Here is a 14,443-nt window from a genome sequence, read left to right as displayed (position 1 = left end):
ATAAATCTGTTAGTCTTTAAGGTGCCACTGGACTCCTCCTTGTTTTTGTGGATACAGACTAACACGGCTACCCCTCTGATACTTGGTATCCTTCTATATTTATCACCCCTATTTTTGACACCCTGTTATTTCTGATATTTGCTTGCAATAACAATGCCTCCTCTGACTCTTGTCATTGTCTTTATGGCCATACACATCTCTGCCTCGGACATCTGAGCTTTTTCCTGTCATGTGCCTTGCATCTACTACTTCACTATTAATGACAGCCTCAATGTCCCCATTCATCTTTTCCCATCTCTGTGCCGTCTTCCATGCTGATCCCTATGCACAGAATGCCCTCCGCATCCCAGCTCACCAGGCCACCTCCTCATCCTTATTGAAGTCCTTTCTAAAGATGTATTTTTATCATGATACCCACAAGAAATAAGTTAACATTAAAACAAAAAAGTGATTCTTCTCTGGATTTGCCTGAGTGCCCTGTTTTATGTGTGCCTCTATCTTACATTATGAGCTCTTTGGGGCTGGGACTGCCTTATTTTGTGCAAGCATGCTGTCAGAACTTGAGAACACAGCTCATGTTGCTCCCACTCTACTGCTTCAGTGCAGCTGACTAGAGTTTGGTACTCTGTACATAGGCCCAAACAGAGTGAATGAAGTACACCCAACAGGAGGGTTCTCCGATCTACTTGATGCAATACATCAATAGCAATGAAGCTCTACCTGAGATGATGATCATCAGAGCTGTCTGAGCAGTGCTCTTAGTGTACGTCTACACACCAATTAAACACCTGTGGTTGGTCCGGGTCAGCTGACTCGGGCTCAAGGGACTCAGGCTGCAAGGCTGTAAAACTGTTGTGTAGATGTTTGGGCTCAGGCTGAAGCCTGAGCTCTGGGACCCTGCGAAGTGGGGCGGTGCCATGGGTCTTTTATTCCAGGGAAGACGTATCCTTATAGAGCAAGTGTAGGCACTGGCCTTTCCGGATTGGCCTCCTTCCCCTGCCATGATCTTAACCTAAGTTTCCCTGAAAGCTGCATGAACGCATGGCTGCACAGCAGGCTAAGCGCTGCGCATGTGCCTCAGGGAGCCCGCTTGGCTGGGACCTGCTGCAGCCAAAGGAGAGGTACCCCTCCCCCAGCCCCCAACCTAGCCCAGCCCTGAACCTGCCACAACCGGGGGAGGGGCACCCTTCCCCCGGCCCCAACTCAATCCTGGACCTGCTGCGGCTGGCAGAGGGGTGCCCCTCCCCCGGTCCGAACCCAGCCCCAGCCCCAGCCCAGACTTGCCACACCTGGGGGACAGGTGCCCCTCCCCTGATTTGAACCCAGCCCCGACCCAGACCTGCCGCGGCCAGGGGAGGGGCGCCTATCCCGCAGCCCAAGCCCTGGAGCTGCCACGGCGGGGAGAGGTGCCTCTCCCCACAAGCCCAGGTGCTGCTGTAGGGAGAGAGAGTTGGGGGGAGTTCTCTCTCCCTGCTGTAGCCCTGGGGCAGCCTGCACCCCAAACCCCTCATCCTCAGCCCCACCCCATAGCCCACATCCCCAGCCAGAGCCCTCACCCCCCAACCCCAACCCTCTGCCCCAACCCTGAGCTCCTCATCCCCGGTCCCACCCCAGAGCTCTCACACCCCTGCACTCCAACCCTCTACCCCAGCCCTGAGCCCCCTCCCACCCCTCTGAACCCTTCAGCCCCACCACATGAATTTTGTTATGTGTCACACATCACCTCCATATAGCTGCACATATTTTTTTCCACACATGTGCGGAATGTTTAGAGGGAACACTGATCTTAGCTATGACACTTGGGCCTAGCTACTTCTGTGCTGTGCAGGGTGCACTGCATACTGGTTTCCTCATTGAATGATAGGTAAGATGTCATTTTTACATAGTCAGCTTGTAGAGGAGAACTGTACTTGAACAAACATCACAGTTTCACTCTCCTCTCCTTGTGATGCACTCAGTCCCAAAGCATGAACATATGCTATTGTCAAATGTCACTGCCTTGCTTTTCCCCGTATCTCCAGTGCTGCTTTGAATTCCTCCATTTTCCTGGCACTCATTTATATAGATTTCTCTACTCCACTGCTGTAGGACTCTTCTGCCATTCCAGTTTCCCCAAGTGCTACCTAGATGTTCCCCCAACCTTCCTCAGCTGCCTGTCATTCCTTATTGCCCCACCTCTCTGGTTCATGCCTGTCCCTTCTTACTGTTTTTTTTTTCAAAACTGAAATCACATTTTGGGTGTTACCACAATACAAATCAATTAAAATAATTCTAGATAATGACAGTGATACCCTACTTTCCTTAAGGTTTTGCACCATTTTGCTCATGCACTGCACATTTTTTAAATGGACTTTCCCTCTCCACTTCATCATTTGCCATGAGTTCAATGCAGTTCCTCCCATTCTGGCTGTAGATATTCTCATGTGTCCTAACCTAGGTCCTGCACCTCCCTGGACTGTTTTTCCATCAGCTCAGACAGCTGCTCCTGGTACTGCAGTTCCTGCTTTTCTTTCTCTGCCTTTAACACCTGGAAAAAACAAACAGATGAAGTTTTCATCTGAAAACAGCAAACCAAACTCCAAATCCCTCAAATGCCTGCCTAGGGTGGGGAATAAATCAAAGAGAGTGGAATGTGTAGCTCTACCCTTTTCAGGGTGAGACTGCAGGGGTCACTAAGATAACAAAGCCTTCAGGGCAAATGAATCCAGAAGGGACAGACTAAAAAGCAAAGAAAAACCAAGTTACATAGTAGTAAATGGAGTTCTTAGAATATAGCATAGAGCAGTGGTTCTCAACCTATTTACCATTGTGGGCCGCATGCGTGGCCCACCATGTGTTTTGTGGGCCGCCTCCAATACTACCTGTATGGCCCTCAGGATGTCACATGGGCCACAGCTCTGTGCTGATTGGGCTGCAAGTGGCCGACAGGTTGAGAACCACTGGCATAGAGCTACATAGATCTATATCTACTGAAAGAAGTTACTCAGGTGAGGCTCGTACTTTTCCCCACAATGCCACTAGGGACCTCATCTCTTTCTTTGTAAATAGTTTCTCAGATGCCCAGCATGCCAATTGGTGCAGGATTTTAACATCTTGTCTGCAGCAACCTTTAAGCTCTAAGATCCTGGCATTTGGGGCAGAACAAGATGAACAGAATACAGTTGGCCTGTGTATTCCATATAGTTGAGATATATCTTTACAGCTCTAGGAATGCCCACTTAGGATATGTCTACACTGCAATTAAAAACCTGCACCTGGCCTGTGCCAGCTGACTTGGGTTTGCAGGGTTGGGCAGCAGGGCTGTTTAGTGCAGACATCTGGGCTTGGGCTGGAGTCCGGGTTCTAGGGCCCTGTGAGGTGGGAGAGTCACAGTGCTCAGGCTGCAGCCTGAGCCCAGAAGTCTACACTGCAATTAAGTAGCTTTGCAGCCTGAGCCCCACGAGCCTGAGTCAGCTGGCATGGGCCAGCTACGAGTGTCTAATTGCAGTGCAGACCTACCTTTATGCTACAACATTCCAAAGGGGTACTAAGGATTGAAAGAAAATGATTGGGAAGTTATTTACCATATATAGTAACAGGAGTTCTTGAGATGTGTTGTCCATATGCACATTCCACTGATGATGTGGAGGTACCTCAAGAGCTCAAGATCAGAGTTTTCTGGTCAGTTGTATCCATACAATGTGTATGTTTCCTCCCGTCCTCATGCTCTTCAGCGAGGGCATAAGGATGAAGCATTCACCAATGTGTTGGCCACTATTTGGTTCCTTCTTACTGCAGAATCCCCAAAGAGGACTCTGATGTAGATAGGATGGAAGGGCGGATTGTGAAATGTGTATATGTACATGTTCCGAAGAATGCCAATTACTATACATGGTAGGTAATTTCCCATTCTCCTTTGTCTATATGCACATTCCACTGATGGTGACTCCCAAGCAGTGGTTGCATCAAGGAGATGGGAGCTTGGAGGAGTTAAACAATGAATGAAGAACTTCTTTACCAAATGCAGCATCAGATCTGGAAGCCTCAGTTAGGGCATAGTGCCTTGTGATCATGTGTACTGATGCCTACCTAGCTGCTTTACCGATATTGGTAGATTTTTGCAGTGAGCTGCTGAAGCGGCTTGTGCTCTAGTAGAGTGGGTACTCATTGTGGATAGTGGCTCTACCTTGGCTATGTTGTATCATGTTCTGATACAATCAGAAATCCAGTTTGGCAATCTCGTAGATGAAATTGCAGAGCCTGTCGACCTTTCCGCTACATAGACAAGCGGTCTTGATGCTTTTCTAAAGGGTTTCATCTAGGGCTGTCAAGCAATTAAAAAAATTAATCATGATTAATCACACTGTTAAACAATAATAGGATAACATTTATTTAAATATTTTTGGATGTTTTCTACATTTTCAAATATATTGATTTCAATTACAAAGTGTAAAGTGCTCATTTTATATTTATTTTTGATTACAAGTATTTGCACTGTAAAAAAACAAAAGAAATAGTATTTTTCAATTCACCTAATACAAGTACTGTAGTGGAATCTCTTTGTCATGAAAGTGCAACTTACAAATGTAGAATTATGTACCAAAAAATTGCATTAAAAAATAAAACAATGCAAAATTTTAGAGCCTGCAAGTCCACTCAGTCCTACTTCTTGTTCAGTCAATTGCTCAGACAAACAAGTTTGTTTACATTTGCAGGAGATAATGCTGCCCGCTTCTTGTTTACAATGTTACCTGAAAGTGAGAACAGGCATTCACATGGCACTGTTGTAGCCGGCATCGCAAGATATTTACGTGCCAGATGCACTAAAGTTTATGTCCCTTCATGCTTCAACCACCATTCTAGAGGACATGCATCCAAGCTGGTGATGGGTTCTGCTCGATAACAATTCAAAGCAGTGTGGACTGACGCATGTTCATTTTCATCATCTGAGTCAGATGCCACCAACAGAAGGTTGATTTTCTTTTTTGGTGGTTCGGGTTCTGTAGTTTTCACATCAGAGTGTTGCTCTTTTAAGACTTCTGAAAGCATGCTCCACACCTTGTCCCTCTCAAATTTTGGAAGGCACTTCAGATTCTTAAACCTTGGGTCGAGTGCTGTAGCTATCTTTAGAAACCTCACATTGATACCTTCTTTGCGTTTTGTGAAATCTGCAGTGAAAAAGTGTTCTTAAAGTGAACAACGTGCTGGGTCATCATCCGAGACTGCTATAACATGAAATATATGGCAGAATGTGGGTAAAACAGAGTATACAAGTCTCCCCCAAGGAGTTCAGTCACAAGTTTAATGAACAAATTATTTTTTTAATGAGCGTCCTCTGGAATGGTGGCCGAAGCATGAAGGGGCATACGAATATTTAGCATACCTGGCATGCAAATACCTTGCAGTGCCAGCTACAAAAGTGCCATGCAAATGCTTGTTCTCACTTTCTGGTGACGTTGTAAATAAGAAGAGGGCAGCATTACCTCCTGTAAATGTAAACAAACTTGTTTGTCTTAGCGATTGGCTAAACAAGAAGTAGGACTGAGTGGACTGTAGGCTCTGAAGTTTTACATTGTTTTGGTTTGTTTTTGAGTGCAGTTATGTAACAAAACAAAAAAATCTACATTTGTAAATTGCACTTTCACCATAAAGAGATTGCACTTCGTACCTATATGAGGTGAATTGAAAAATACTATCTTTTGTTTATCATTTTTACAGTGCAAATATTTGTAATAAAAATACACTTTGATTTCAATTACAACACAATACAATATATATGAAAATGTAGAAAATATCCAAAATATTTAATACATTTCAATTGGTATTCTATTGTTTAACAGTGCGATTAAAACTGCGATTAATTTTTTTGAGTTAACTGTGATTAATTGACAGCCCTAGTTTCACCCTGTTCAGGTGGTAGGCCAGGACTCTCCTGATGTCTAGAATGTGCAATGCTGCCTCAGCTCAGTGAGGTTTTGAGAAGAATGTGAGATGTATTTGTTGATATAGGTGAAATTCTGTCACTATCTTAGGGAGAAATTTAGGGTGTGTCTTCATGGATACACTGTCTAGGTCAACTATTGTATAAGGCAGATCAGCTGTCAATATCTGAATTTCCCCAACTCTTCTAGCAGAAGTTACAGAAATGCCACTTTCCTGGAAAGGTGAAGCAGGGAAGAAAAGGCCATGGGTTTACAGACTGGCCTCATGAGGGTTGAAAGTACCAGGTTCAAGTCCTCCCATAGGGATAGTTTACTTGATTGATAGGAATACCTTAACTAGGCTTTTCAGGAACCTAATTACCAATGGATGAGAAAAAATTGTATGCCCCTGCACCAGTGGATGATAACAGAGATAGCCACTAGGTGAACCTTGACAGAACTGAGTGACAGGTTCTTGTATTTCAATTTGAATAAGTAGTCAAATATTTGAGGAATTGAGGAGTGATGAGGTGGCACTGATTTCTGGTAGCATCTCTGAGAAAATATCTTCCATTTTGCCAGGTAGGTTTGTCTTGTTGATTCTTTCTGCTATTTATTAGAACTTCCCTAACTTGACAAGAGCATGCCTGTTCTGTCATTGATATCCACTCACCATGCTGAGAGATGGAGGGATACCGGATTCAGGTGTAGGCTGTGTCTTTGGCTCTGAGACTGCAAATTTGCAGGTGGTTAGCAATAAGAGAAGAGATATCTTGCTATTTCCTGCTACAAAGTGAATACCTGATTTTTGGTTTTAAGGGACTCCATCTCTTGGATGAATTTTTCAGTTAATTCCTTCATCTTCTCATTGTAATTCATGTCCTTGAGTCGTAGCTGGTACTCATTTTCCATCTTCAGCTCCTCCACACGAGTCTTCAGTTCTAGCATAACTTGAGTCTGCCATGAAAAAGCCAACAAGATTGCTAAGAGAGAGAGGTTATTTATTAGTAACTACAATTCCTTGGGGGTATTGCCTCTGCATATTCACACTTCTGCAAACAGCACTATGGCACTGAGAGTTTCCAGAACATTTTTAAATGTTTTGCCCATTGGGAGGTGAATGTACCACTGAAACAGGAGAAATCTTAATTTTGAACCTTGACCTTATGAGATGGTAAATAGAAATCCTGCTTCTGCCCTCTCCACTCAAACTGCTCTCAAAGTCTATAATGAGTTGGCCAAGGCATAGGGCCCCTACTCTTCACCCTCACTGCTATACACTACTCTTTGCATATCAATATTGGTAGCAGTTTGGGTGTAGCCTCTCCTTCTGAATTATACTGTGGCCAGTCTACTCAGCTACAGTGTAGTACAGACAGAGCTGGTCACAACATTCTGCAAATGTAGGTCATAATGTCTAGACTGGGAGTCTGAGGAGAGAGTGTAGGATTTGTATTCTTAACTTGTTAATACCTTCTCTTCCATATCTGTTTTTGTGATCAGCACCTCTTCAGCATATCCCACTTCCTTCTCCCGTTTCAGACCCCGTCCTTCCTTATCATACACTTTCCAGATAATTAGGCAGCCATCCTCTGAGACGGTCAGCAGAAATTGGTCATCACATGTTATGGACATCTAAGGAGGGAAGAGACAGCAGAATAAAAAGAGTAGAAACGATATAGGGTAGGGGAGAGATATAGTTTATGTCTACACTAGATTTTTTTCCCTAAGAGTTCCTATCATTATTATGATCAGTGAAGTTGTGGTGAGAATGCTAATGTAGCCAAGCTACCAGCTTTTTAACCATCAAGTCTAGACAACAGGATAGCTAGAACACTAGCAGCCCCTGGGCCCTGTCTATTCTAGCACTCCTGTCACCAGTGGAGCTGCACAAATATTACTAGAATGTCAGGAAAAAAAATTACAAATCTAGTACAGACAAGAGCCTAGGTCAAGGGCCCACTTTTCTGACAATGATACTGTAGCGAGGCGTAGCTGGACCCCTCTTGCTTCTGCCTTTTCTGTCCTCACAAAACCAATCAGGGACACCTCAGGTCGATGCAGTCACCCATGTATTTTATTTATAGTTCTTTCCCACCAGCAGCTTACTATCCATGTACAGGGTTTTACAGCCAGACTTCACCAGCAACAGAACCACCAGTCCGTCTCAGCCTCTCACGTTTCTCTTCCCCCCTCTGGCTCCCTTCCTCCCAGCCTTTATAGCCCCTCACTAATTAAGCTGGCAGCTGTTCCCAAGCAGGCAGGGCTATTCAGCCAGCCCCAATCCATTCCCCTTGATTGGGGCTGGCATGGCAGAGGGTTCATGCCCAAGATCCTGTCACAGATACTTAACACAACTAGCCTCTGCAAAGAGTTTTAAAGGGGCAAAGGATTTGGCTTTTTTTTTTTTTTTTTTTTAAATAAACAAAAAGAATCTGAAATTTCTCCAGCTTTGGACAGGGTGAGGCCCCCTCGCAAGGCCCATCCTCTGGATGCCATCCATCAGCTTTACTGTGTTTCTGAAAGCTTGACAGATTGGCAGTTACAATTTCTCTCTTGCAGTTTGTCCAAGCAGTGTGCCCTGGGCATGTCAGTTTGGACGGGGAAGATGTGCCATTCTCACTGCCCTTTTCAAAGCAGGAAAGGTGGTTTCGTTAGGTTCTACTAAAAACTTAACAAATATCCACTGGCGATGCTCAGAAGAGATTTTCCAATCCCTTATAACTATTTTTATTTTCCTTCACCCCAGCCAAACCTAAATAGGAGACTCTTCCTCAGAGAGGATGTGCCATATGCCAAGCTAGGAATTTTTTGTTCAGCCATATTTGAGCACAATTCTTTTTTCTTTTATATGCTGGGATGGTATTTTTTCATCCTCTCCCATAACTCAGATACAGGCGAGTGTATTCTCCTGAAATTTGCTGAAACAATCCACCAAAGGGCACAGATAGTTTCAGCCCCTGAGCAGAATTTTTGAGGCACTTACATGCATGTGACAGAGGATTATAATGGAACTCAGTATAGCATTATGACAGAAAGGTGAGCTGCACCTGTGATCCTTCTTTCAGTCTCTCTCTCTCTCTCGGGCATCCTCTCCAAGTCATAGGCCCACTCTCAGGGCTGAACCCCAAAGATCACCCACTTTTGGACTGAATCATCAGGCTGCAGCATCCCTTGGTTACCAACTAACTTTACGTCCAACCGGTCCAACTAGTTTTGGCCCCTGCTACAGTAATCTCTCAGAACTGTGATCCAAACTGGTAAAAGCAGTGCCAGAAAACAGTTTGTTCAAAATAGAGTACGATTAATTTACCAAGCAGAGACAAGTGGATTAAAAACAACAAAAGCCTGCACATATTTTGTCTTATCTAAACTTCGCCTTTACATACCAGTTTAACTAGGTTCTGCTTAGGCCAGGTATACCCAAAGCATTGTGGCTGGGTCAGGCAGGATGCCCCAAGCAACTGCTGCCTGTCAGTCTGATCTTCCCAGTCAGTGAATCTTCCCTCTCAGCTCATGGGCTGCCTTTTATTCCTTCCAAAGATCCCTCGTTCAATATTTCAAAGTTCCTTCTTCTGATCCTGTTTCTAGTCCAAACTGGTTTATGTGTTTCTCTAGTGAGGTGCTGCAGGATTTAACCCTTATCTATCTTTCAGCCAACAATACCTTAACCAACAAAACCAAGGAGATTTAACATTCATAAAAATTAAAACAAATAATTCTAACATTTTTCACATACAATATGTAGCCTTAACACTAGCAGATGCTATAGAGTAGAAGAAAACAGAGATAAACAAAGAGCAGGGGAGTCCAAATGACTCAGATGTTGGTTGGAAAAAAAAAAATAACTCCTTACCTTGGTAACAGGGCCAGCATGGGCCTGATACTCATTGAACTCCTTGTGCACAGGCAGTGGGTACTTCATAGATCGGATGGTCCCCATTGAAGTGCCTGTGAACACCATGCGCCCAGAATGAGACACAACTATTGCGGTATAAGTAACATCAAAAGTAGGCACTTCACGCAGGATCTAAAAAAAAAAAAGAAAAAAGAAAAGCAGTACAGACTAAGCTCTATAATACTGCCTACGTAACAGTGTATGAGCAGCTGTCACACCATTCGACTTACAGAAAATGACAAAATAATCAGAAAAATCTGCCTAGAGGAACAGAGCCATGAGCAATAATTAGTATTAGGGTGTGACGAGTTCCCCCTGGGTGCTGCCTGGAACTGGGGTACCACTGAGCCCCTCAACCCACCAGCCTGGGCTCCCACTCATGCTGTAATGCTGTGACAAGCTGCAGACACACTCCCAGTCTCACACTTTCACGAGCACACAGGTAGGGACACACCCAGCTGTAATAACATGCAGACAAGCTTTCTGACCAGCCCCTGCATGGGAAGGCTATACAGCTAGGGCACTTACCGGCTTCCCGGGCACACACCCCCTCTGGAGGGTAAACCCAAAATTAAACTGTCTTGCGCTGCACAGAGAACTGTACAGTGTAAGCTCATAAAATCCACCCTCTCCCTCAATGTGGAGAGAGAGATGCAACAGTTTTCTGCCCCAAGTATGATTTCGACACACTAGTTTTAGACAAAACAAAAACAAGTTTATTAACTACAAAAAGATAGATTTTAGTTAATTATAAGGGATAGCAAACAGATCAAAGCAGATTACTTAACTAAACAAAAACACAATCTAAGCTTAATATACTAACGAGATTGGACATGAGTAGCAAATTCTCACCCTAAATGATGATTAGGGCCCTACCAAATTCAAGGCCATGAAAAACATGTCACAGACCGTGAAATCTGGTCTCCCACCGTGAAATCTGGTCTTGTGTGATTTTACCCTATACTACAAGCGTTTCTCAAACTGGGGGTCCTGACCCAAAAGAGTTGCAAGGAGGGTCGCAAGGTTATTTTAGGGGGGTTGTGGTATTGCCACCCTTACTTCTGTGCTGCTGCCTTCAGAGCTGGTTGGCTGGAGAGTGGCAGTTGCTGACTGAGGGCCCAGCTCTGCAGGCAGCAGTGCAGAAGTAAGGACGGCAATACCATACCCTGCCATCCTTACCTCTGCACTGCTGCTGGAGGCGGCTCTGCCACTTTCCAGCTGCCCAGCTCTGAAGGCAGCGCCACCACCAGTGCGCAAATAAGGGTAGCAATACCGTAACCCCCCCTACAACAACCTTGTCACCCCACCCACAACTCCTTTTTGGGTCAGGACCCCTACAATTTCAACATCATGAAATTTCAGATTTAAATATCTGAAATAATGAAATGTGCAGTTTTTAAAATTCTATGACCGTGAAATTGACCAAAATAGACCATGAATTTGGTAGGGTCCTAATGATTAAGAAGCTCTGCAACCGGCTTAAATCAAGGGCCAACTGCACTTGCTTGCAGCTTAAAACCCCAGGTATTCCTTTCACAGGCTAGAAATCCCTCTAGCCTGGGTTCAGCCCTTCCCCCAGTTCAGTCCTTCTTCCTCAGGTGTTTTCAGGAGTCTCCTTGGGCGGGGAATCAGTGAAGAACCATGATGATGTCACTCCTCTGCCTTAAAATAGCTTTTGCATATGGCAGGAACCCTTTGTCTCCAGGCTTAGTTTCCATGCCTTTCAGTGGAAAAACACCTGGTACTGAACTCCATCTTGGAATACCAGTGACTTGATCACATGTCCCTGTAGGGCAGGGGTGGGCAACCTTTTGGCCTGAGGGCCGCATCGGGTTTCAGAAATTGTATGGAGGGCCAGTTAGGGGAGGCTGTGCCTTCCCAAAGAGCCAGGCGTTGCCCGGCCCCTGCCCCCTATCTGACCCACCCCCGGCTTCTCGCCCCCTGACAGCACCCCTCCCGGGACTCCTGCCCCATCCAACCTCCCCTGTTCCCTGACAGCCCCTCGGGACCCCTGCCCCATGCACCCCCTGCTCCCTGTCCCCTGACCGCCCTGAACCCCCGCCCCTGACTGCCCCCTGCCTCCCCATCCAACCCCCCCTCTCCTTCCTGCCCCTCTGGTACCCCTGCCCCATCCAACCACCCCTTCTCCCTGTCCCTGACTGCCCCCAGAACCCCTGCCCCTGACTGCCCCCTGCCGCCCCATCCAGCCCCCCCCCCCGACTGCTCCCCCGGGCCCCCTGCCCCTATTCAACTCCCCTGTTCCCCGCCCTCTGACCGCCCCAACCCCTATCCACACCCCTGCCCCCCGACCAGCTCCCCGAACTCCCCTGCCCTCTATCCAACCCCCCCGCTCCCTGCTCCCTTACCGTGCTCCCTGAAGCACCGGTGGAGCACGGTAAGGGGGAAAAAAAAAATAAAAATAAAAAATTTAGTTATAAGTTAGGGACGCATAGGTTGGAAGTGACGGAGGAGGAGAAGGACCTCGGAGTCCTGGTTGATCGCAGGATGACTATGAGTCGGCAATGTGACGTGGCTGTGAAAAAAGCTAATGCGATTTTGGGATGCGTTAGGCGAGGTATTTCTAGTAGGGACAGGGAGGTGCTGCTTCTGTTATACAAGGCGCTGGTGAGACCTCATTTGGAGTACTGTGTGAAGTTCTGGTCTCCTATGTTTAAAAAGGATGAACTCAAACTGGAACGGGTACAGAGAAGGGCCACTAGGATGATCCGAGGAATGGAAAACCTTTCCTATGAAAGGAGACTCGAGGAGCTCGGTTTGTTTAGCCTAACCAAAAGAAGGCTGAGGGGGGATATGATTGCTCTCTTTAAATATATCAAAGGGATTAATACCAAGGAGGGAGAGGAATTATTTCAGCTCAGTAGTAATGTGGACACGAGAACGAATGGATATAAACTGGCCGTGGGGAAGTTTAGGCTTGAAATTAGAAGAAGGTTTCTAACCGTCAGAGGGGTGAAATTTTGGAACAGCCTTCCGAGGGAAACGGTGGGGGCGAAAGACCTTTCTGGCTTCAAGATTAGGCTTGATAAGTTTATGGAGGGAATGGTTTGAAGGGATAATGTGATTTTAGTCAATTAGGCATTAACGTGCCATCGCGGGTAAAATGAGGGTCCGGCTGTAGAATCTTGCCTGTATGCTCGGGGTTCTGCTGATCGCCATATTTGGGGTCGGAAGGAATTTTCCTCCAGGGTAGATTGGCAGAGGCCCTGGAGGTTTTTCGCCTTCCTCCGCAGCATAGGGCAGGGGTCGCAGGCTGGAAGATTCTGTTGTGGGTGGGTCAGCTTTTGTGGCCTGCATCATGCGGGAGGTCAGACTAGATGACCATATTGGTCCCTTCTGACCTTAAAGTCTATGAGTCTATGAGTCTATGAGCACCAGGACAGGCAGCCACGCCACCCAGCTGGAACCAGCCATGCCACCACGCAGTACAGAGCACTGGGTGAGGCCCCGGCTCTGCAGCTGCACTGCCCCAGGAGCTCGCAGCCCCGCCGCCCAGAGCATTGCGCCGGTGGCGCACTGTGCTGAGGCTGCAGGGGAGGTGGAACAGCAGGGGAGGGGCCGAGGATCCATTGTACCGGGGTCTGGGGCCTGCGAAGGAGTTGGCGCAGGTACCTCCATACCCCTAGGGGGAGGACGACTGATGGTGGCCTCCGGTACTCAGGGCTCTGAACGTGCTGAGCGGGAGGCCACCGGTGGGGCCCCTTGGGCTTCGTGATACGCCCACGGGGTCCAGAAAGACCAGTGTGCAGGATCCTGTCGAAGGTCTTCGGCCCCATCCTGCCAATGGCCTAGGTCGTCCGCTGCCTGACCCGGAGCGGGATAGGCTGAGCGGGAGGTGCCATCAGACTGTGAAGAGCGTGAGGCGGATCATGAGGGCCAGGGCGGTGTGGAGCGTGTCTGTGTTGACTCCGCTGGGAACGGTGCCGAGCAGTGCCGGCCCACAGGTGTGCAGTCTCTGCGCGGTGCCGGGGAGTGGTACCGGGATCGAGAACGGTGCCGATGGTCATGCTGGTACCGAGATCCAGACCTGGATCGTGATGAAGACCACGGGATGCTATTTGAGGAAGGACTGCTAGGCAGAGATGGCGTTCACCTTTCGAGGAGGGGAAAGACCCTATTTGGACACAGACTGGCTAACCTAGTGAGGAGGGCTTTAAACTAGGTTCGACGGGGACAGGTGAGCAAAGCCCACAGGTAAGTGGGGAACATGGAGACCTGGGAGATGGGTCGGAAACGAGAGGGAGTGTGGGCTATATTGGCAGAGAGAAAGGAGGGTCAGGACAAAACTGGGAGGAAAGATCAAACCAGTATCTTAGATGCCTATATACAAATGCGAGAAGTATGGGTAATAAGCAGGAAGAACTGGAAGTGCTAATAAATAAATACAACTATGACATTGTTGGCATCACTGAAACTTGGTGGGATAATACACATGATTGGAATGTTGGTGTGGATGGATACAGCTTGCTCAGGAAGGATAGACAGGGGAAAAAGGGAGGAGGTGTTGCCTTATATATTAAAAATGTACACACTTGGACTGAGGTAGAGATGGACATAGGAGACGGAAGTGTTGAGAGTCTCTGGGTTAGGCTAAAAGGGGTAAAAAACAAGGGTGATGTCATGCTAG

The 14,443-nt window shown here is 46.8% G+C and overlaps 1 protein-coding gene across 2 annotated transcripts in view; it reads right to left on the bottom strand.

Annotated features, from left to right (window-relative positions):
- Positions 1-14,443, bottom strand: part of CFAP57 (cilia and flagella associated protein 57) — a 150,743-nt gene that overhangs the window by 39,498 nt on the left and 96,802 nt on the right. For both annotated transcript variants that reach the window (XM_065409883.1, XM_065409884.1), the window contains exons 10-13: positions 9,757-9,930; positions 7,374-7,535; positions 6,702-6,857; positions 2,434-2,527 (exon numbers count right to left, since the gene is read on the bottom strand). In XM_065409883.1, the coding sequence (XP_065265955.1) occupies positions 2,434-2,527; positions 6,702-6,857; positions 7,374-7,535; positions 9,757-9,930 (586 nt within the window). The remainder of the gene's footprint in view (positions 1-2,433; positions 2,528-6,701; positions 6,858-7,373; positions 7,536-9,756; positions 9,931-14,443) is intronic.

This window comes from Emys orbicularis, chromosome 8 (assembly GCF_028017835.1).
Source record: "Emys orbicularis isolate rEmyOrb1 chromosome 8, rEmyOrb1.hap1, whole genome shotgun sequence".
Taxonomy (NCBI): domain Eukaryota; kingdom Metazoa; phylum Chordata; order Testudines; family Emydidae; genus Emys; species Emys orbicularis.
This window is presented reverse-complemented; position numbering and strand designations above follow the sequence as displayed.